General features: G+C 41.7%; 1 protein-coding gene and 1 long non-coding RNA gene across 3 annotated transcripts in view; one reads left to right on the plus strand and one right to left on the minus strand.

Annotated features, from left to right (window-relative positions):
- Positions 1-21994, plus strand: part of ADAMTS19 (ADAM metallopeptidase with thrombospondin type 1 motif 19) — a 444363-nt gene that overhangs the window by 413604 nt on the left and 8765 nt on the right. Inside the window, exons 17-21 of the mRNA XM_073557745.1 lie at positions 8924-9081; positions 13788-13941; positions 15806-15941; positions 19702-19906; positions 20464-20616. Of these exons, the coding sequence (XP_073413846.1) occupies positions 8924-9081; positions 13788-13941; positions 15806-15941; positions 19702-19906; positions 20464-20616 (806 nt within the window). The remainder of the gene's footprint in view (positions 1-8923; positions 9082-13787; positions 13942-15805; positions 15942-19701; positions 19907-20463; positions 20617-21994) is intronic.
- Positions 12589-21994, minus strand: part of LOC141065045 (uncharacterized) — a 33403-nt gene continuing 23997 nt past the window's right edge. For both annotated transcript variants that reach the window (XR_012226297.1, XR_012226245.1), the window contains exon 3: positions 12589-13190. This is a non-coding gene — a long non-coding RNA (uncharacterized lncRNA). The remainder of the gene's footprint in view (positions 13191-21994) is intronic.

The raw sequence follows: 21994 nt of genomic DNA on the forward strand, positions 1-21994 counted from the left end.
AGGGGGTCTGGTTTCCAAAATGGGGTCACTTGTGGGGGATTCCACTGTTTAGGTACATCAGGGGCTTTCCAAACGCGACATGGTCTCCGATCTCAATTCCAGCCAAAAACGTCAAATGGCGCTGCTTCCCTTTCGAGCTCTGCCATGCACCCAAATAGTCATTTACACCCACATAAGGGTATCAGCGTACTCGGGACAAATTGCACAATAACTTTTAGGGTCCTGTTACCCTTGGAAAAGTAAGAATTGAGGGTGAAAAGATCATTTTTGTGGAAAAAATATGATTTTTTAATTGTACCGCTGTACGTTATAAACTTCTGTGAAGCCCTTGTGGGTTCAAAGTTCTCACCACATATCTAGATAAGTTCCGTGGGGGGGTCTAGTTTCCAAAATGGGGTCCCTTGTGGGGGGTTTCCACTGTTTAGGTACATCAGGGGCTCTCCAAACGTGACATTGCGTCCAATCTGAATTCCAGCCAATTTTGCATTGAAAAAGTCAAACGGCGCTCCTTCCCTTCTGAGCTCTGTCATGCGCCGAAACAGTGGTTCCCCCCCACATATCGAATATCAGCGTACTCAGGACAAATTGCACAATAACTTTTCCAGTCCAATTTCTCCTTTTACCCTTGGTAAAATAAAAAAATTGAACCTGATGTATTTTTTTGTGAAAAAAAGTTAAATGTTCATTTTTTTTTAAATATTCAAAATATTCCTGTGAAGCACCTGAAGGGTTAATAAACTTATTGAATGTGGTTTTTGAGCACCTTAAGGGGTGCAGTTTTTAGAATGGTGTCAATTTTTGGTATTTTCTATCATATAGACCCCTCAAAGTGGCTTCAAATGTGATGTGGTCCGTAAAAATATAATGGTGTTGCAAAAATGAGAAATCGCTGGCCAACTTTTAACCCTTATAACTTCCTAACAAAAAAAATGTTGGTTCCAAAATGTTGCTGATGTAAAGTAAACATGTGGGAAATGTTAATTATTAAGTTTTTTGTGTGCCGTATCTCTGTGATTTAAGGGCATATAAATTCAAAGTTGGAAAATTGTGAAATTTTCAACATTTTCACCAAATTTCCATTTTTTTCACAAATAAACGCAAGTTATATGAATGAAATTTTACCACTACCATGAAGTATAATATGTCACGAGAAAACAATGTCAGAATCACCGGGATCCATGGAAGCGTTTCAGAGTTATGACCTCATAAAGGGACAGTGGTCAGAATTGTAAAAATCGGCACGGTCATGAACGGGCAAACCACCTTGGGGGTTAAGGGGTTAACAGCACTTGGTTGTTGTGAGGCTAATAGAAACCTGACAAACGCCAAAGAAAGCCTTTGGGGGTGCATCGAGATACAAGAGGCTTGTTACCATTGGCTTCTCCATGCCCTGCCCCCTTGACTGTCAGTTTTCACTCTAAGGACTCATACTCACTGGCGATTAAAAAAACTGTCCAATTTCTGGACTGTAAAAAAGGGTGGAGTGCTGTGCGAGTGTCATGCGATTTCTATGAGATATTTAATCTTTCGATCCATTTTCAATCCGTTTGCAATCCGTTTTTTTTCGCAGCAACTATTTTTCTACAATCATTTACGGGACCATTTACAGTGTTCTATGCCACAGAATGGTAATGTATCCATTTAAAACGGATGGTCCATTTTTGGTCCTTTTTTTAGTCGCACCCATTGACTTGCTTTGGCGAAAATCGAATGCAAATCACAGCATGCTGCGATTTTTTTCTCAGTCCGATTTTGGATGGGAAAAAAAATCGCAAATGAGATGTCACCCATTGACCAACATTGGTCAGAGTGCAATCCGATTTTAAATCGGATTACAAACATCCCATTTTATCGCCAGTGAGTCTGAGCCCTAATCACGCAAATAGTGAGAGCTCTGCCTGTGGAGGTGAATGGGGCATGGAGAAGCCAACAGGATTGTGATTCTTATACAGCCGGGGTCACACTTATTGACATGTGAGTTTCTCGCATCACACTCGCAAGTGTGACCCCGGCCTACCAGTCATTCTAGTCACCTCCATCCAGACAGATTTTGAACTATGCTTCTCCAAAACGCCGCAGTGTTTCAGAATTAAACATATATGGCTGCAATAATAGAGCTCCAGACAGTATGAATAAGCTGACAGCTTCCTCTTAAATCCACACCATGACATGACAGATCACATTTTAAATGAAATGGCTCTGTTGGGCACCATTAGTTGGATATGGCAATTAACTTTTGTGATTTTAACTATAAATGGAAACCTGGACGTGAATATGAACACGGCCTAACATAACAACTTCTCTGAAAAAAGTGTCAGCACTCTTCTACGCTCCGTTTGCCAGTACTATACAACTCTTATAGGTTTTAAAAGATTGCTGCATCTTTTCAAATGGACCAAAAAAAGAATTGCTAAGTAAATTATAAAAATACATACAGTATAAATGAAACAATGAAAACCAGTGCGATTCCTAAGGAATTTACTATAAACAGTGCCACTTTATAACTGTATCACCACAATACAACTTACCTAGCTAAAGCGAGTCTCTAAGCACAACATGACTGATCAAAATAAGCACAGGCAGTCAGGGCCGCCATCAGGACATTACTGCTCTGACTGGTGTAGGGGGGCCCGATGACCAGAGGGGACCCTCATTGGGCCACGTCTCTTCTGTTCATTGGGCCCCAGCAGCAGGCTTCTGCCGGTGCAGAGCCCACCAAGGCACCCACGGCAGTAGTTAAAAGCTGTCAGCCAATCGAAGGCTGGCAGCTGACGTCAGCACGCACGCCGCCGGCGTATTACGTTATTGTCATTCGCCGGCACTGTACCACAACCAGCCGGGCCAGGTAAGAAGAAAATGTTTTTTTTATTCAGAGTGGTAAGCCTGGGGCACGATGTGGAGAATTGGGGCAGCTTGTGGAGACACGGGGCAGCATGTGGAGACAGATGAGGCAGAATGTGGAGACAGATGGGGCAGAATGTGGAGACAGATGGGGCAGGATGTGGAGACAGATGGGGCAGGATATGGAGACAGATGGCGCATAATATGGAGACAGATGGGGCAGGATGTGGAGACAGATGGAGCAGGATGTGGAGACAGATGGGGCAGGATGTGGAGACAGATGGGGCAGCATGTGGAGACAGATGGGGCAGAATGTGGAGACAGATGGTGCAGCATGTGGAGACAGATGGGGCAGCATGTGGAGACAGATGGGGCAGAATGTGGTGACAATTGTGGCCAAATGTGGAGACAGATGGGGCAAAATATGGAGACAGATGGGGCAGAATATGGAGACATATGGGGCAGGACGTGGTGACAGATGGGGCAGCATATGGAGACAAATGGGACAGAATGTGAAGACAGATTGGGCAGCATGTGGAGACATATGGAGCAGGATGTGGTGACAGATGGGGCAGCATGTGGGGACAGATGGGGCAGCTTGTGGAGACAGATGAGGCAGAATGTGGAGATAGATGGGGCAGAATGTGAAGACAGATGGGGCAGCATGTGAAGACATATGAGGCAGGATGTGGAGACCTGGGGCAGCATGTGGAGACAAATGGAGCAGAGTGTCGAGACAGATGGGGCAAAATGTGAAGACAGATGGGGCAGCATGTGGAGACATATGGGGCGGGAGGTGAAAACAGATGGGGCAGCATGTGGAGACAGATGGGGCAGGATGTGGAGACAGATGAGGCAGAATATGGAGACAGATGGAGCAGAATATGGAGACAGATGGGGCAGAATGTGGAGACAGATGGGGCAGAATGTGGAGACAGATGGAGCAGAATGTGGAGACAGATGGGGCAGGATGTGGAGACAGATGGGGCATAATATGGAGACAGATGGGGCAGGATGTGGAGACAGATGGAGCAGGATGTGGAGACATATGGTGCAGGATGTGGAGACATATGGTGCAGGATGTGGAGACAGATGGGGCACTGTTGTGAGTTCATTTTCTGGTCTACCAGTTGTGGGTTCTCCTTCTGGGCTCCCTCTGGTGGTGACAGGAGGTAGTGAGGCTGATTTAATCAGTAGAGATCTGCCACCTGATAATGATGATGACGATTGGACCTCAGGAATCTCAGATTGGATTTAAGACAGCCGACGCCCTACTCTGGTGCTGGTGATTCCTTCTGCTTGTAAGGTCTTGGTTCTCAGCTCTGTTCCAGTCAGCTCAAGCTAAGTTTCTCTGCTAAAGGTTCACTCTTGATTTTGTAGTTCTATTCAGTTTTTTTGTGTGGTCAGCCAGCCCCAGCTGAGGCTGTGCTGAATTTCCACTCTTATTTATCTGTATTTGCCAATTTGTTTTTTGTCCCTTATTAGATTGGCCTCTTTTTGCTCTGTCTCAGAATATTTCAGAGTGCTGATATAGTGGGAGAAGTCTAGTGACTTCAGGGTTAATTTTGCTATCAGAAGTGTTGGACATTATTTTGTAGGGTTTTGGGCAGATTGCTGACAGTGTCTTTCCTTTCCTCTCCTTTCTAGTTAGTTTGGGCCCCATCGTTTGCTCAGCCTATTTTCCTGCCTGTGTTTGTGTTTTCATCTTGTTTCACCGTCAATACATGTGTGGGGGTTGTCTACTCCTTTGGGACCTGCTCTGGGGCAGTTAGTTTTCCCCTTTTCTTGCTTTAGGCTTATTTAGTCCTCCGGCCCTGACGAGGCGTCTAGGTTCATCGTAGGTACGCTCCACGGCTGCTGCTAGTTGTGAGGTTAGGATCAGGGATCTGCAATCTGCATAGTTACCAACCTCTCTGGTTTTTCTGGGCTTAGCATGTTTAGGTTTTTTCCTCCTAGGTGACCCATTCATAACAGGGCACCATGTGGAGACATATGGGGCAGGATGTGGAGACAGATGGTGTAGCATATGGAGACAGATGGTGCAGCATGTGGAGACAGATGGGGCAGCATGTGGAGACAGATGGGGCAGAATGTGGTGACAATTGTGGCCGAATGTGGAGACAGATGGGGCAGAATATGGAGACAGATGGGGCACAATGTGGACACATATGGGGCACGATGTGGTGACATATGGGGCAGCATATGGAGATAGATGGGGCAGAATGTGAAGACAGATTGAGCAGCATGTGGAGACATATGGGGCAGGATGTGTTGACAGATGGGGCAGCAAGTGGGGACAGATAGGGCAGCATGTGGAGACAGATGAGGCAGAATGTGGAGACAGATGGGGTAGAATGTGAAGTCAGATGGGGCAGCATGTACCGACATATGAGGCAGGATGTGGAGACCTGGGGCAGCATGTGGAGACAAATGGAGCAGAGTGTCGAGACAGATGGGGCAGAATGTGAAGACAGATGGGACAGCATGTGGAGACATATGGGGCAGGAGGTGAAAACAGGTGGGGCAGCATGTGGAGACATATGGGGCAGGATATTGTGACTGATGGGCAGAATGTGGAGACAGGGCAGAATGTGGAGACAGATGGGGCAGGATGTGGAGACAGATGGGGCATAATATTGAGACAGATGGGGCAGAATGTGGTGACAATTGTGGCCGAATGTGGAGACAGATGGAGCAGAATATGGAGACAGATGGTGCAGAATGTGGAGACATATGGGGCAGGATATTGTGACAGATAGGGAAGCATATGGAGACAGATGGGGCAGAATGTGGAGACATATGGGGCAGGATGTGGTAACAGATGGGGCAGCATGTGGGGACAGATGCGGCAGAATGTGAAGACAGATGGGGCAGCATGTGGAGACATATGAGGCAGGATGTGGAGACCTGGGGCAGCATGTGGAGACAAATGGGGCAGAGTGTCGAGACAGATGGGGCAGCATGTGGAGACGTATGGGGAGGGAGGTTAAAACAGATGGGGCAACAAGACGGGGCAGGATGTGGAGACAGATGAAGCAGAATGTGGAGACATATGGGGCAGGATGTGGAGACAGATGGGGCAGAATGTGGAAACAGATGGGGCAGAATGTGGAAACAGATGGGGCAGAATGTGGAGATAGATGGGGTAGAATGTGGAGACAGATGGGGCAGGATGAGGAGTCAGATGGGGCAGGAAGTGGAGTCAGATGGGGCAGAATGTGGTGACAATTGTGACAGAATGTGGAGACAGATGGGGCAGAATGTGGATACAGATGGGGCAGCATGTGGAGACATATGGGGCAGGATGTGGAGACAGATGGGGCAGCATGTGGTGACTGATGGGGCAGAATGTGGAGACAGATGGATCAGAATGTGGAGACAGATGGGGAAGAATGGGTAAATAGATGAGGCAGCATATGGAGACAGATGGGGCAATATGTGGAGACAGATGGGGCAGGATGTGGAGACAGATGGGGCAGCATGTGGAGACAGATGGGGAAGCATGTGGAAACAGATGGGGCAGCATGTGGAAACAGATGGGGCAGGATCATGGGGTGGGGCAGGATGTGGAGACAAATGGGGCAGGATCATGGGGTAGGATGGAGACAATGGAGACAGATGGGTCAGGATCTTGGGACAGATGGGTCAGGCTCTTGGGACAGATGGAGCAGGATCATGGGACAGATGAGGTGATCATATGGGGGCAGAATGGATACTCATGAGGGCAGGATGGGAGACCATATGGCTGGAGCCAGGAATGAGATAAACAGGGCCAGGATGGGGGATATTATTACCACAGGGGCTAATTAAGGGATATTATTACTGCAGTGATTTATTTTATTTTTTTGAGGATACTGTTTTAAATGGGAGGCGGTTCTATTAATGTGTAGAGTGACACTATGTCACCTTTATTTCTTTATGTGGTGTAGTGTCAAAGTTGAGAAAAAAATAAGTAATGTGTTCTGCAAGCGATGCAATCTAAACTGTATTATTTCCTGCAGAGATGAGCCCTGGCTGGAAGAAGTGATGGCGGTCTGTGCTGAGTGAAAGATGAAAAGCGAAGATGAAGGACTTCACGTAGAGACGTCACTGGTGAGTCATTGTGTTACCTGTATACTGACAGTATACACTATATACAGAGTTCCTGTGTACAATGTCACTAGTGATCACTGTATTACCTTTACACTAACACTATATACAGAGCTCCTGTGTATAATGTCACTGGTGATCACTGTGTTACTTATACACAGACACTGCATACTAAGTGCAGATCTCCTGTGTATAATGGCACTTATCGTGATAGTGTTGTGTTTTTTTATTAGTGATCAGTATTGTAGTATTCAGTCACAATGTGGTGGTAATATGTGGTCTTGTCATGTTGTGGTGGTATTTGTTCCTTGTATGTGGTATTATTGGTCACCGTGTGGTTGGTAATGTGTGATCTGGACATGGTGCTGTGGTATTTGTCCCTTTCGATGTGATATTATTGGACATTTTAAAAATTGGAAAATAAATAAAAATGTACCTAAATTGTATTGGATATTTTAACAAATGTTTAATAGGTTAGAGTAGAGTAGGGCCCAACCAGGGGAGTCTACCTTGTTGTGGTGGCAGATTAAAAAAAAAAATCTTTTGGCCATAACAAAAGCTGCTGGCTATATGTGTGATCTGGTGATGGGAACTATTAATGTGTGATTGGTGAGAAGTGGAGTTTGCCAAGACAGCAGTGGGACTGTGGACAGTTCAAGGGGTGGAGGCAGGGATGGGGTGGAGCCCAGGTGGAATCTCAAGGGGGCAGAAAAATTTTGCCAGTATGGGGCCCCAAAATTCCTAGTGGCAGCTCTGCAGGCACTCGGTGCACCCTTAGTGTGGCCAGTTTGGTGTACCTTCCCATTTACTTGTTTTCCATGTCTCATTCTTCCTTGATAGCTGTGGCTTTGCAAGTACAAGTTGCAAGTTTTTTATTAAGTACAAGAAAAGGGTAGATAAAGATGGAAAACAAGTAGATGGGAAGATTCACTGAATTTTGGTCACACCAAGGGTGCAGCAAGCATATGTGCATGGTTTGAATAGTCATTTTGTGCTGACTCCCTTTAACAGCTGCATAGTGCAGATGGAATAGAGCTGCTATATTTTGGCTGTGGTCAAAACTTCTTTGTATTGAAAAGTGGAGATTACAGAAAGGCTTGCCTGACACACTAGTGATGTAATACTCTACATTTCTTAGCACAGATGTTTATTAAGTGAACCTCTTGGATAAAATGAAGCCCATTAAGATTTTTCCCACTGTACTCGCAAACAGAAGATGTTTGGATTTAGCACAGGAAATAACAATTGTTTCATATAGTATATCGTATAGCAATTCTTTGGACAAAGTATTGTTTATTCATATTGTACTACTCCTGAGATTTGTGGCTTTTAGTGAAAATTGTGCTTAGGCTTGTAATTCACATCAACCAAGATGATGAGTATCCATTGTATATAATTGGCAAAATAGCAGTAGAAGTAGATATTGATTTAAAGCTTTTTTCTGACATTTATTTTTAAAATTAGGCCCCAAATTGCAGGTGGTCAGAGTTGTCCTTCAGCCTCCACCAAATAAAAACCCTGCCCTTGGGAAAGCAAGTTGGTGAGATGGAGGATGCATTCACATTAAGGCTGAGGAGCTTCATGACAAAGAACATCAGCACTTAACCAGTAACTAGAAATATTATTATGTGCCACAAAAACATTTCCTCAAAACATTTGTTAAAATGAAGAGGATAATGTCATCAATGTGCTGCTTCACAGTGCAGCATATGCAGTATCAGAGGTTCAGTAACATTCATGGCTTCTGTCGAGAGCCCCTGACAGCAGTCGATAGTGTGATTTCTGCTTTCAGAAATACTGGAATTCTAACAAACATCAGTAAAATCAGCAGTAACTTTGACGTGTACATGGGTGCCTGTTCCAGAACACACACTGCATAGCTCCATTTTAGACAGAAGCCATGACAGTAGTGAACAGAGCCTAACCATCATGTTTAACTTGTATATAATAAAAATAAACTAGATAGAAAATACATCATATATTATTCCGCCAGCACTAAGAGACACCGGGAAACAGTCCATTAATGATGACTGGAAGATTGAAGAACCTGGGACTTTCTACATGGCTGGAACTACAGTCAACTACATTCGGAGAGGACTCTGGGAGAAGATATCTGCAAAAGGACCAACTACAACACCCCTTCACCTACTGGTAAGAAGCAATAAATGTACTACATAGCTGACACTGTCGAATATCCTCATCGGATGAAAACCAATTAATGGATACATTATTTTGTTTATAACATTACAATATGTACAGAGCTTTATATTTCTTCACGTATTGGGGTGACATGTCTTTAAGGCTACAAGGAAAAAACAGTCATTCTACTATACATTCACCAAAAACAGTGGTAGCCATTATTAATGGATGATTAATTTTTTTAATTACTAATGTTAATTTATTTTAGATTGTTAATTTCTGATTTATTTATACTACATGAGGATACTTTCCTTTGATTGATTTATATTAATATTTTCCTTTAATTGCATAGTTTTTCTACATTAAACTTGTTTCCCAGTGAATGTACAGGAGACACCCCAGCCTATACTACCTTATCATCTTTCAGAAAATCTTGGTCCTGGCTGCAGATTGTTATAATTAAACAAAGCACTGTATACCCATTGTCCCTGTTTTGAGAACTAAGACCCTGGTGCTGCTCCTGGTGTCTGGTGCTGCCTGTGGTGCTAACATAACGTCCACAGCATAGCATTCAATCATGGAGCCTCCCGGAGTCCAGTAGTGGCTGTGGCCCTGTCGTGAAATGGTTAAAAGCAATCTGTCACTGGGTTTTTGCACATCATAATGTAGAGACCCTAGAATCATAGACTCATAGAATCGTAGAGTTGGAAGGGACCTCCTGGGCCATCTGGTCCAACCCCCTGCTCAAAGCAGGATTTGCTAAATCATCCCAGACAGAAATCTGTCCAGCCTCTGTTTGAAGACTTCTATTGAAGGAGAACTCACCACCTCTCGTGGCAGCCTGTTCCACTCATTGATCACTCTAACTGTCAAAAAGTTTTTTCTGATATCTAATCTGTGTCTCTTCCATTCAGTTTCATCCCATTGCTTCTAGTCTTTCCTTGTGCAAATGAGAATAAAGATGATCCTTCTGCAATGTGACAGCCCTTGAGATATTTGTAGACAGTTATTAAGTCTCCTCTCAGTCTTCTCTTTTGCAGGCAAAACATTCCCAAATCCTGCAATCTTTCCTCATAAGACAGGGTTTGCAGACCAGTCACCATTCTGGTCGCTCTTTTTTGAACTTGCTCCAGTTTGTTGATGTCTTTTTTAAAATGTGGCGCCCAAAACTGGACACAGTATTCCAGATGAGGTCTGACCAAAGAGGAGTAGCGGGCAATAATGACTTCAGTGATCTAGACTGTATGCTTCTGTTAATACATCCTAGAATTGCATTTGCCTTTTTGCTGCTGCATCACACTGTTGACTCATATTCAGTCTGTGATCTATTAGTATACCCAAGTCTTTTTCACACGTGCTGTTGCTTAGCCCTATTCCTCCCATTCTGTATATGCTTTTTTCATTTTTATTGCCCAGATGTAGTACTTTGCATTTTTCCCTGTTAAAAACCATTCTGTTAGTTGCTGCCCACTGCTCCAGTTTATTTAAATCTTTTTGAATCTTCTCTCTCTCTTCTCTAGTATTATCTATCCTTCCTAGCTTTGTGTCATCAGGAAATTTAATCACTTTACCCTCAATTCCTTCATCTAAATCATTGATAAAGATGTTGAACAATACAGGGCCCAGGACAGAGCCCTATGGTACCCCACTTGAGACATTCTTCCAACTGGATGTGCAGCCATTTACGACCACTCTTTGGGTCCGATCACTAAGCCAGTTATGAATCCACCTAACAGTTGCCTTGTCCATTCCATACATAGTCATTTTTTCTATAAGGATTGTGTGAGATACTTTGTCAAATGCTTTGCTGAAGTCAATATATACTATATCTACAGCATTTCCCGGATCTACCCAATCAGTGATTCTGTCATAGAAGGAAATTAAGTTAGTCTGACATGACTTATTAGTTACAAACCCATGCTGACTCTGTTTAATCACTTCATTCTTCCCCAGGTACTGACATACATGTTGTTTAATAATTTGTTCAAAGATCTTTCCTGGTATAGAAGTCAGACTCACCGGCCTATAGTTGCCTGGGTCCACCTTCCCTTTTTGAAGATAGGAACAACATTTGCTCTTCTCCAGTCTTCTAGGACTTCTCCTGTTCTCCACGAATTTTCAAAGATTATGGAGAGCGGTTCAAAAATTTCTTCTCCTATCTCCTTTAGTATTCTGGGGTGTGATTCATCTGGACCTGGGGACTTGAATTCATTTAGGTTAGCTAAGTGTTTCCTCATTATATTTCTTTTTATAGTTATCCTGGATTCTTCTATTCACTTAATAGGACAGTGAAAAATAGTTGATAGAGTTGAGCGACTTTGGTCGGATAGGGTTTCGTGAAACCTGAATGAAACAAAATTTGTTTCAGATGAAACTGGTCCGACTAGGGCAAAAAAAGTCAGAGTTTCGTCCGAAACCCGACCCCAATGCAAGTCAATGGGGAATAAAAGTCGGTATTGAGTGGATGAATATCATCGGTCGGACCAGTTTCATCTGAAGCAAATTTTGTTTCATTCGGGTTTCACGAAACCCGATCCGACCAAAGTCGCTCAACTCTATAGTTGATTTTACATGTCCTTTCTGAGAGAAAACAGATGCAAAATAGGAATTTAAAAGTTCGGCCTTCTCAACATCCTGTCTTACCATTTCATCATTTTCATCCTGTAGAAATCCTATAGCATCTTTTTGACTTTTCTTTTACTTTTGACATATCCCCAAAATCCTTTATTACTGCTTTTGACGTCTCTTGCAAGCCTCAATTCAGTGTCAGCTTCAGATAATCTGATTCGTGCCCTGCAGGTTCTGCAGACAGCATTATATTCTTCTTTAGATATGCCTCCCTCTTTCCATTTTATAAGCATTTCTTCCTTTTTAGCATGTGCTTAAGTTCTGTGTTCATCCATCCTGGTTTCCTTAAATGCTTCCTATTCTTCCCTCTTTTCGGAATTGTTAACGATTGTGCTTTGAGAATTTCATTTTTCAAGATTTCCCATCCTTTCTGGACATTTTTGTCCTTAAGGATATCCAGCCATCCAATTATGTCAAATACTGGGCTGCATGCTGCAGCTTTGATAAAATAAGGTTTCTTAGCTTTAGGTCTAGCAGTTCTCTGAATGCTGAGCTCTATATAACCCCGCCCACACCACTGATTGACAATTTTCTATTGGCAGTGCATATTGTGCCAATCACTGTGCATAGTTACACAGAGCTCAAGAATATAAAAGACTTTATGGAAGCTGGTTTACTGGTCCTCTAGAGATAATCTCCAGCTAATAAAAAAGTGATTTTACCAGAACTACAGTAAGCAGCCCTTTAAGGAACACATCCTTGGAATCAGGATCACTGCCCCCTACATTATGCCGATCTCTTTTTAGGTGGCAAAAATTTGGTGACAGACTAACTTTGAGGACCACACTAAGCAACAACATTAAAGTGTGTGGTAGATCGGCTTACTCGGCTGCACATGGAGGTAGACACAGAAATGCTGTTGTTTTAGGAATGCACTTAGTTTATTAGATACAGCATAAACCAAGCTAAAGCACCAAAATAAACGCGGCCCTCTGGGCAAAAAAGTAAAACAAAATGGTAGCACTTAGCACAATCCTTGCAAGAGCGGAGATCAGCCCACTCACGATTAGCAAGACCAATGGTTCAGGCATAAACAAAACATTTCTCTGAAGTATTCCACTCCAGACAATGAACACTGCTGCCTTTGGAGGCCAGCTACTTAAGCCCCAGAACACACCCTGGGGTGGAGATAAGGTGGTCATCCCCCCACCCACTCTATGGTGTCCACATAAAAGCCAGCTCATTATGTAAATTAGATTAACCCCTCACCGCACTTAGTGTGCTGGAAGGAAAGCTGTGGATTTTATATCACTGACGCCATTAAGCGTAGTGAAACATATCTCTCCTCCAGCACTTTACTATTGACTTTGTCACAGGTGATAAAGCTACCATTAATATAGTAACAAACTGCACTGCATATTTTTGTGATATTAATTGTTATAAACTATGCAAAAAGTTGAAGAATAAGTGAACGCTGGAGAAGAACGCTCTTCAGCTTTCAGAGCACTTCTTGATAAAATTCTGTACGTGTATTTGCTGTAATCCATTCCAGTCTAAAATAAAGAAAAACACCTGCATTAAATTTGACTCACATGTTCATCATACATATCATGTAGACAATATTATTTTCTAGACAGAGAAGCTTAAAATGAATTGTGTCCAGGAAAATAGACTGAAGCTAAAAATGAAAAGTATTTCATACTCATTGCTTTCTGCAAGTCAGACTTTTCCAAGTTTCGTTTAGCATAAAAAATATGCAGCACATATGGAAAAATACTGTTGACAGTAATAGTGACAGCCTATTTTTAATGGTGTATGTTTGAGAACGGTTGTTTGCAAATTCCTCTCTTTAATATCCACCTACGGTAACTTGCAAATGAGTACAAAAGTAGCAACTGCATTCCTAGAAATGATTGAGATTTTATGATCCAGATTACACACCGACTTAATAAAAATATCCACTTCCCAATAAAATGCTCTCAGATACACACAGTAGTCTCAAAGCCTTTCCTGAAAGAATAAAATGACATCTGCATTTGCCAACATATTTTCTACACATCAGGACACTGTACTTTGCAGCATGTGCCAATGTTCCATATCCGTTCCTAATTTTTCTTTTTTGCATTGACTTGATCCTGGGTTTTTTGCAGGTGCTACTATTTCATGACCAGAATTATGGTCTCCATTATGAATATACAATACCACTGAACCCAGTTCCAGAGAACCAGAGTGCAAAAGTGAATGAACCTTTGTACATGTGGACACATTCAGGCTGGGAAGATTGTGATGCTGTTTGTGGTGGAGGTAAATAACAACATGAGCACTAAAATGCATTGTTTGAAGTTGCGTACGTTGCATACAAAAGCATTTCCCATTGTGAGATCTGCCACTCCACATAGCCACATTCACTCCACATGCAAAGCCCTGTTCACACGGCCCATGTTGTTGACACACACAGGCGGAGACACATTCACCTCGAAAGCCACCCTACAAAACTCACCAGCTGCGACGTCCCAGCCACTGCGAGCTACAATCAGGGCTGCCATTTTCAGAGTATCAGTGCACAGCATGCACAGGCCACATCTGGCTCCATTGTGTGTTGCTCCTGTGAGGCATGATGTCAAGGGAAAGGGAGGAGCCTCCTGGATTACACCGCTGTGCTCATAACAAGAAGTTGCTGTACATGTGTGAGGGGAAGAGAGGAGTGAGGGGAAAATAAGAGGAGTGAGGGGAAAATGAGAGAAGCGAGGGGAAAATAGTGGAGTTAGAGGAAAATAGTGGAGTGAGCGGAAAATAGTGAAGTGAGGGGAAAATAGTAGAGTAAAGGTAAAATAGTTGAGTGAGGGGAAAATAGTGGAGTGAGGGGAAAATAGTGGAGTGAGGGGAAAACAGTGGAGTGAGGGGAAAATAGTGGAGTGAGGGGGAAATAGTGGAGTGAGGGGGAAATAGTGGAGTGAGGGGAAAATAGTGGAGTGAGGGGAAATATTGGAGTGAGGGGAAATATTGGAGTGAGGGGAAATATTGGAGTGAGGGGAAATAGTGGAGTGAGGGGAAAATAGTGGAGTGAGGGGAAAATAGTGGAGTGAGGGGAAATAGTGGAGTGAGGGGAAATAGTGGAGTGAGGGGAAATAGTGGAGTGAGGAGAAAATAGTGGAGTGAGGGGAAAATAGTGGAGTGAGGGGAAAATAGTGGAGTGAGGGGAAAATAGTGGAGTGAGGGGGAAATAGTGGAGTGAGGGGGAAATAGTGGAGTGAGGGGAAAATAGTGGAGTGAGGGGAAAATAGTGGAGTGAGGGGAAAATAGTGGAGTGAGGGGAAAATGGAGAGGTGTGAGGGAGAAATGAAGAGGTGTGAGGTGAAAATAGTGGAGTGATCGGAAAATGACAGGTGTGAGGGGGGAAATGAGAGGAGTGAAGGGGAAAATAAGAGGTCTGAGGGGGATAATGAGAGGTGTGAGGGGGAAAATGAGAGAAGTGAGGTGTGGCTGCAATATGAGGCTGTGTTTAGAGAAGAGTGAAGCACTGCAAGCGGAGGCTGTGTATATGGCCACATTCACACGTTCAGTATTTAATCAGTATTTTACATAAGTATTTCTTAGCCAAAACCAGGAGTGGGAGAAAAATACAGACGTGGTGATGTGTTTGTGATATACTTTTCTTATGATTGTTTTACTCCAAGTTTTAGCTTACAAATACTGAGGTAAAATACTGACCAAATAATGTGTGAACGAGGTCTAAAGGAGAAAAGTGTGGTGATGCAGAAGAATTAGGCTGTCTATAGGATACACTTTATTGCAATTAGTGCAATTTCTCTCGGGATCAAGTGTTTCCAATTGTATATGGAAGAGGAGTGTGAGGTGCAGCTGGAGGAGACAACTATAAAGGGGAAAAACTGTGCTGCAGAAAAATGCTGTGTATAAAAGAGGAGCGTGAGGTGTAGGAGAGGCTGTGTAAAAAGAAGCATTGGGTGCAGGAGGAATAAGGCCCCTTAACTGCCACCATTAAAAGTCATATTGATAGTCATTAAGGGGCTAATATTGTGTTAAAAAAAAGTTTTTTTGACAAATGTAATAAAAACTATTATAAAATGATGTAATTAAATGCATTGTAATATCGGCTGAACATTATGCATTATCAGTTAAACATTTATGCATTTATTTTATTTACTAGGTGAAAGAAGAACCACTGTGTCCTGTACGAAAATTATGAACAAAAATATAACTACTGTAGATAATGTAAGCTGTAGAGATCTGATGAAGCCTGAATCTCAAATAAGAAAATGCAATGAACAACCATGTCAAACAAGGTACCTATATTGGTTTCTTTTTGTAAGGTTCCTTTTTTGGCTGAGTATAATTTTGAACATAACAGATAGCAGGCAACAGACTTGATTCTCAAAAGGTCATTATCAGAGGCTTCACACTAATATGTCTGTGTATTTCACATGTGCAGGACCATGAAATCAATGGTGCTCTAAAAATAAATAATAATATTATATGGTTTCTTCATTATAATTTTGCAATAATACAGATCCAACATGCCCAGATGCTCTCATGACGCAAAACTAGACTTCCTACTCTAAATCTTCCACACTAAACTGACACCTATCAGTTAACCACTGTCCAGGGTAACACTGTTCCAACCAACAGTAGTCTCCCATCCATCTGTAGATCTGCTCTACCGTTGCTCCCATTTATATTCCTTGGTGGCCTTTCCTTTTCTTAGCTTCCCACCAAGCTCCAATAACTTTCTGAGGAACAATGCTGTCTGCACTTTGGTCAATCACTGGTTCTGCAGTACTGACATTTTCTGACACTCACTGTAGTCTACCATCAGATAATTTGACGCGCTATGCATCTACAACAGACTCAAGCCACTTTCCCAACATTTTCAGTAAGTGTCACCTCACCTAAATACACTGTTTAAGGATGCCATCTCTAATAAACTAATAGTAAAGCCACAAAAGAAGACTAAAGCCTCCAAAAATTCAAATTACACAGCAGAAAAAAGGGCAGCACCGCTTACTTGCCCAGATCTTAGAACAAATGCACTGCAGGGTGCAGCCAGCCCATATAGCAAGATGTTGGCAACACAGGTGCAAAATACTAGATAAACACCCACTCTCCACCTACCCATTCCTGGAGGGGGCAACTGCTCAGTATACATTTGCACAATGAAGGCCCACATAGGGCGCTGTTCGCATAAGGGTACTGCATAGTGCCTGGTTCACAGCCTATTAGTCACGCCCCTACTATTCGATTAGGCGGGCTGACCAGCACACCCTCAATGCATCCCAGTATGAACACCCCTCATACGAGACCAGACGTGTATGGGCATGGCTGCACCCCAAAAAATATAGTGCAAAAAATAAACAAAAATAGTGAGGTATTTGTTGATATTTTGGTTAAAATACGTAAGCTTGCAATCCGTGTCAAGGATCCCCACAAATGCGAGTCCCTGCACTAAACTAATAGCAAAGCGACAAAAGAAGACTAAAGCCTCCAAAAATTCAAATTACACAGCAGAAAAAAGGGCAGCACCACTTACCTGCCCAGATCTTAGAACAAATGCACTGCAGGGTGCAGCCAGCCCATATAGCAAGATGTTGGCAACACAGGTGCAAAATACTAGATAAACACCCACTCTCCACCTACCCATTCCTGGAGGGGGTGACTGCTCAGTATACCTTTGCACAATAAAGGCCCGCATAGGGTGTTGGTCACATAAGTGTACAGCATTGTGCCTGATTCACAGCCTATTAGTCACGGCCCTACTATTCGAAAAGGCGCAATAAATTTGCACAATAAAGGCCCTAATAAAAGTAAGTAAAGTAAGTATTGCATTAAATCCATTTAGCTAGCAGTAGGTTCTACAGTGTGATCAAGAAAAAAATGCAGCATATAGGAAATGCATTAAAATAATACACCACATTAGTTACAACATTTTCAGTGAATGCCAGTAATTCTTTAACTCTTACACATTATTTCATCATTTGAATATCATTAACATGTCTATCAGCCCTGTAATTTCCATAATTCCACAACTTCTTCTTGGTGATACAATTTTAATGTTGATATACTGTATATATATTTATGTGCATAGAAACATACTGAACCCGCTGGAAAGCATTGTAATTACAGCTATAGCTGTGGTTACAATTAGAGATGAGCGAACCTTTTAAGGTTCGGTTCGCCAAACTTCCTGAGGTTCGCCGAACATAATCGAACAGCATTGAGTTTAATAGGAAGAAAAAACAAATGCATAGAAAACATCTTCAGGGGGGACCAAAAGCTACCAAAACAGCTCAAATAAGGGCAAGCACCAGAAAAAAGTGGCATCAATTGACACATCAACTGTGCTATAAATAGTTATAAAAAAAATTAACATGGGTTCCCCTGTATTTTTGATAACCAGCAAGACAAAAATAACAGCTGGGGGCTGCAAACCTCAGATTTTAGCTTTAGCAAGGCTGGGTATTAAAAATGCAGGGGTTCCAATGCTGTTTTCAAATTATTTAAAAAACTATGCCAATTAGCCACCACCTGCTCCCGCTGTTATCAGCGACAGCAGGCGTAGCTTGATGGGAGTAAGAGTCTCTCTTTAGCAGATGCCTGCTGATCTGCGGTAAGCTTTTTACCACGGGTCATAGTCACAGCTGCAGGGTCCCGCTGACATCTGACTGCGTGACCCCGCTGTGCTGTGACCGGCGGTAGCAATCTTACGATCAGAACCACCATGTGCACACAGCCTTAGTGGAAACTCGATCATTTCTTGAATTTTACTGATTTTGAGGAAAATGTCCATTAACTATATACAGTATGTCTTCCCATGAAACAGAGGGTAATTGTATATGCACAAATAATGTGGATTTCAATCTAAACAGCTATATAACAGTTTGAGATTATGATGTGAAAACTGAATAGCGATTTAGGAATTTCATCCAGAATTTGCTGCAACGTCAATATGTTATGCAGCTGCTGCACTCAAGTTAGGATAAATAGCCACAGGGATCAGAACATAAGAGTTTGGTGCAGAAAGCAGGTGTCTGCGAGACCTCCATTGTATAAAAGCAGCCACCTCCCTCCAGATGTGTTACTGCAGAACACTGCTCTACATAGACATGACGGATGTTTTTAGATTGTAACTTAGTTCTGCTTGGCAGGAATAAACTTTGGGTTAGTATGTCACACTATGCTACTTTTTAGGCCAAGACTGTTCAAGGATTTCAAGGAGAAATACTGTAGAAAATCAGCACAAATTCCTTAAATAAAAATGTACTCAATATATGAACATATTTTTGTTGTAAGTTTTCAAATCCAAACTAATAGGAATCGCAAAATGTTGGGACTATATCCTCATTGTGTATTGTGTAGGGCTCTTTTCAATATATGGCCAAAAAATGTTAAAGGATTCTCCAAGAATGTGCTAAAAATGTGATATAATTCAAACTGCAGGCTTCCTAGTCATATGTCAGGACGGCAGATTGCTGAAGAAACTGAGATATATCTAAACTATCAGAGGGGCTACCGTCATAAGCACACATACCTCTCTCAGCTGTGAAGCAGCACTGATATGAGATGGAATAAATCTTTTCATGGAGAGAGCATGAGTGGGAGGGGAGGATTTCTTCAGCTTCAGTTCCATACAGAACGGGTATAGGTGCGCAGTCAGTGAAAAGATTTATTGCGTCTCATGTTATTGCTGCTCCTCAGGTGAGAGATGTAGATCATTTGTGCTTATGACAGCAGCTCCTCTTGACAGTTGAAAAACTTCTCAAGCTCTGTTTCTCCTTAACCTGACTGTTATGGGCTTATTATCTACCTTTCCTTTGAGCCAGTTTTTATGAATATGTCCATTACATTCTACTAGAGATACACTAAATGTGACAAAAGATGTATTTTAGAATTATATGTTCTGATAGTAGTACTTTCAACAATGGTTAAAAAATATACACAAAACCTATAAAGCACTATATACTTTTTGCATTATAGAATATAATGTATCTATATACAAAGCAACATTATTGTAATAACATTTTTTACCAGAAACATTTTTTTCCTATTTAGATGGATGATGACGGATTGGAGTCCATGTTCCAGGACATGCGGTAAAGGAACTCAGACCCGGCAGACTGCATGTACACAACAACTCAGAAATGGAACACTGATCACAGTCCGTGAAAAAGACTGTCCTGGATACAAGCCTCCTTCAAGCCAGCGCTGTGAGGGACAGGACTGTATGACAGTGTGGGAGGCCGGAGTATGGTCTGAGGTGTAGTAATACACATGAAGAAGATCAATAGGGTGGATCAGAATCATTGCTACTATATTCAGTATAATTTTAACCAAATATGGCATGGTTTGGGTGAACCATAGGCAATGTCCTTGAATCTTACTTACAAAATATCCTCACTCTAAAATGGTATCGGATAGCTTAGAATTCAACCATTCTTATATTGTTTAGGATAAACTTACACTCCATCTTGATAAAGAATAAGAAATAATGGAGCATATGTAGATTCAGGGATTAATAAGAATTCAAATATAAATTTGAATATAGTAAATTATTAATGTAGATTGTACATGAATGTGCCTGTGATTTGTGTAAAAATGTTAGTGATTAAAATATATTTTTAGAGGATATGTTCTTCAAATAGAAACCTTCTGCATAATTATTTTACTCTTTACTAAATAATCAGTTCTTTAAGTATTTACATGCTCCAAGGACCTATAAAAGGAAAATACAATCTCAACACAAGTATTACATTTCATCGGCAAAAATGCTTGAAATACATTAAACGTAAAACTAAAATAATTCATCTTTTTCAGTGCTCCTTGAAATGTGGTAAAGGTGTACGACATCGGACTGTGAGATGTACAAACCCTCGTAAGAAATGTCTAATGTCCACCAGACCCCGAGATATGGAAGATTGTGAAGATTACTCTAAATGCTACATATGGAGAACAGGAGATTGGTCTAAAGTAAGCCCAGAATCCATAATTAATCAATATTTTGTTTGATAAGAAAATAGCAAAGGTGGAAACAGTCATAAGTCTACTGACAAGAGATGATCGATTCAATGCTAATTGAATTTAAGTCGAATTTTATAAAATTTTCAGGTCTAAGCGAATTTAAACAATTTGTGATTTGATTTGTGCCAATCGAATGACCACCTTTTTACACATTGTAGAAGATTGCAATGACTTGCCATTATAAAATCAATCAAAATAGTATATATTCCCAAAATGGTGTCTGTAAAAACTTCAGCTTAGGGCACAAAGGCAAGTACTATTAGAGCTCTGTCAGGTTACTGGTAGAAGGAAACAGTGACACAAACAAAATGATTTTTTTTACAAACTTAAAAAAATTATTTTCACCGCTAAAATAATAAAACTTGGCAAATTTGGTATTGCCATAATATTGCTAACATGGAGAATCACAACCCACAACAATCTTTCCAGACCGCAGCAGGTCAATTTATGTAGCGTAAATTACCCATTCACTATCATTAGATGCGGTAAAACCACATTATCTTCCTATTCACATGCGTATCAAGTGCGGAATGAAACTTACTACACATGTGTACTAATTTAAATAATGGTGAATCTTGTGACACAACCAGAAGTACATGACACAGGAAGTGGACGAAAGCACAGAGAGGTCCCCTCCTTTTTAATAAATAAATAATAATTTAAAAAAAATAGAGTGAGGTCCCCCTATATTTGTTAACCAGCCAGAGTAAAGCAGTCTACTGGGACCTGTTTATCAGGCTGGTAAGTTTCCAATATCCATGAACCTTACCAGCCTGATAATACCAGGCTGCAGCAGTCTGCTTACTTTGGATGGTTAGCAAAAATAGTGGGATCCCCTCCCCTATTTTTGTTAACCAGCCAAGGAAAAAGCAGACAGATGCAGCCTGGTATTTTTAGGCTGGCGAGGCCCATGGATTTTGACCCTCACCAGCCTAAAAATAGCAGCTCGCAGCCATCCCACAATTGGCGCATCCAAAGATGCGTCAATTGTGGCACTTTACCTGGCTTTTCCCACTTGCCCTATAGCGGTAGAAAGTGGGGTAATAGTTGTGGGGTTGATGTCACCTTTGTATTATCCGGTGACATCAAGCCCACGGATTAGTAATGGAGAATCGTCTATAAGACACCTATCTATTACTAATCCTATAGCTACATGGTAAATAAAGACACAGCCAGGGCAAAGTCCTTTAATTAAAATAATGACACTGACTCCTTTAATAGATCTTAATTAAACCATACTGCATTGCCTAATTCCACTGATGCCCTCATCTCCTGGAAGAGAAATAAAATAAAAAAGCAACAATATACTATACCTGTCCGCCGAGAA

The sequence above is a fragment of the Dendrobates tinctorius genome, unplaced genomic scaffold (assembly GCF_039654945.1).
Source record: "Dendrobates tinctorius isolate UK_male_01 unplaced genomic scaffold, ASM3965494v1 ptg000003l, whole genome shotgun sequence".
Lineage (NCBI taxonomy): Eukaryota > Metazoa > Chordata > Amphibia > Anura > Dendrobatidae > Dendrobates > Dendrobates tinctorius.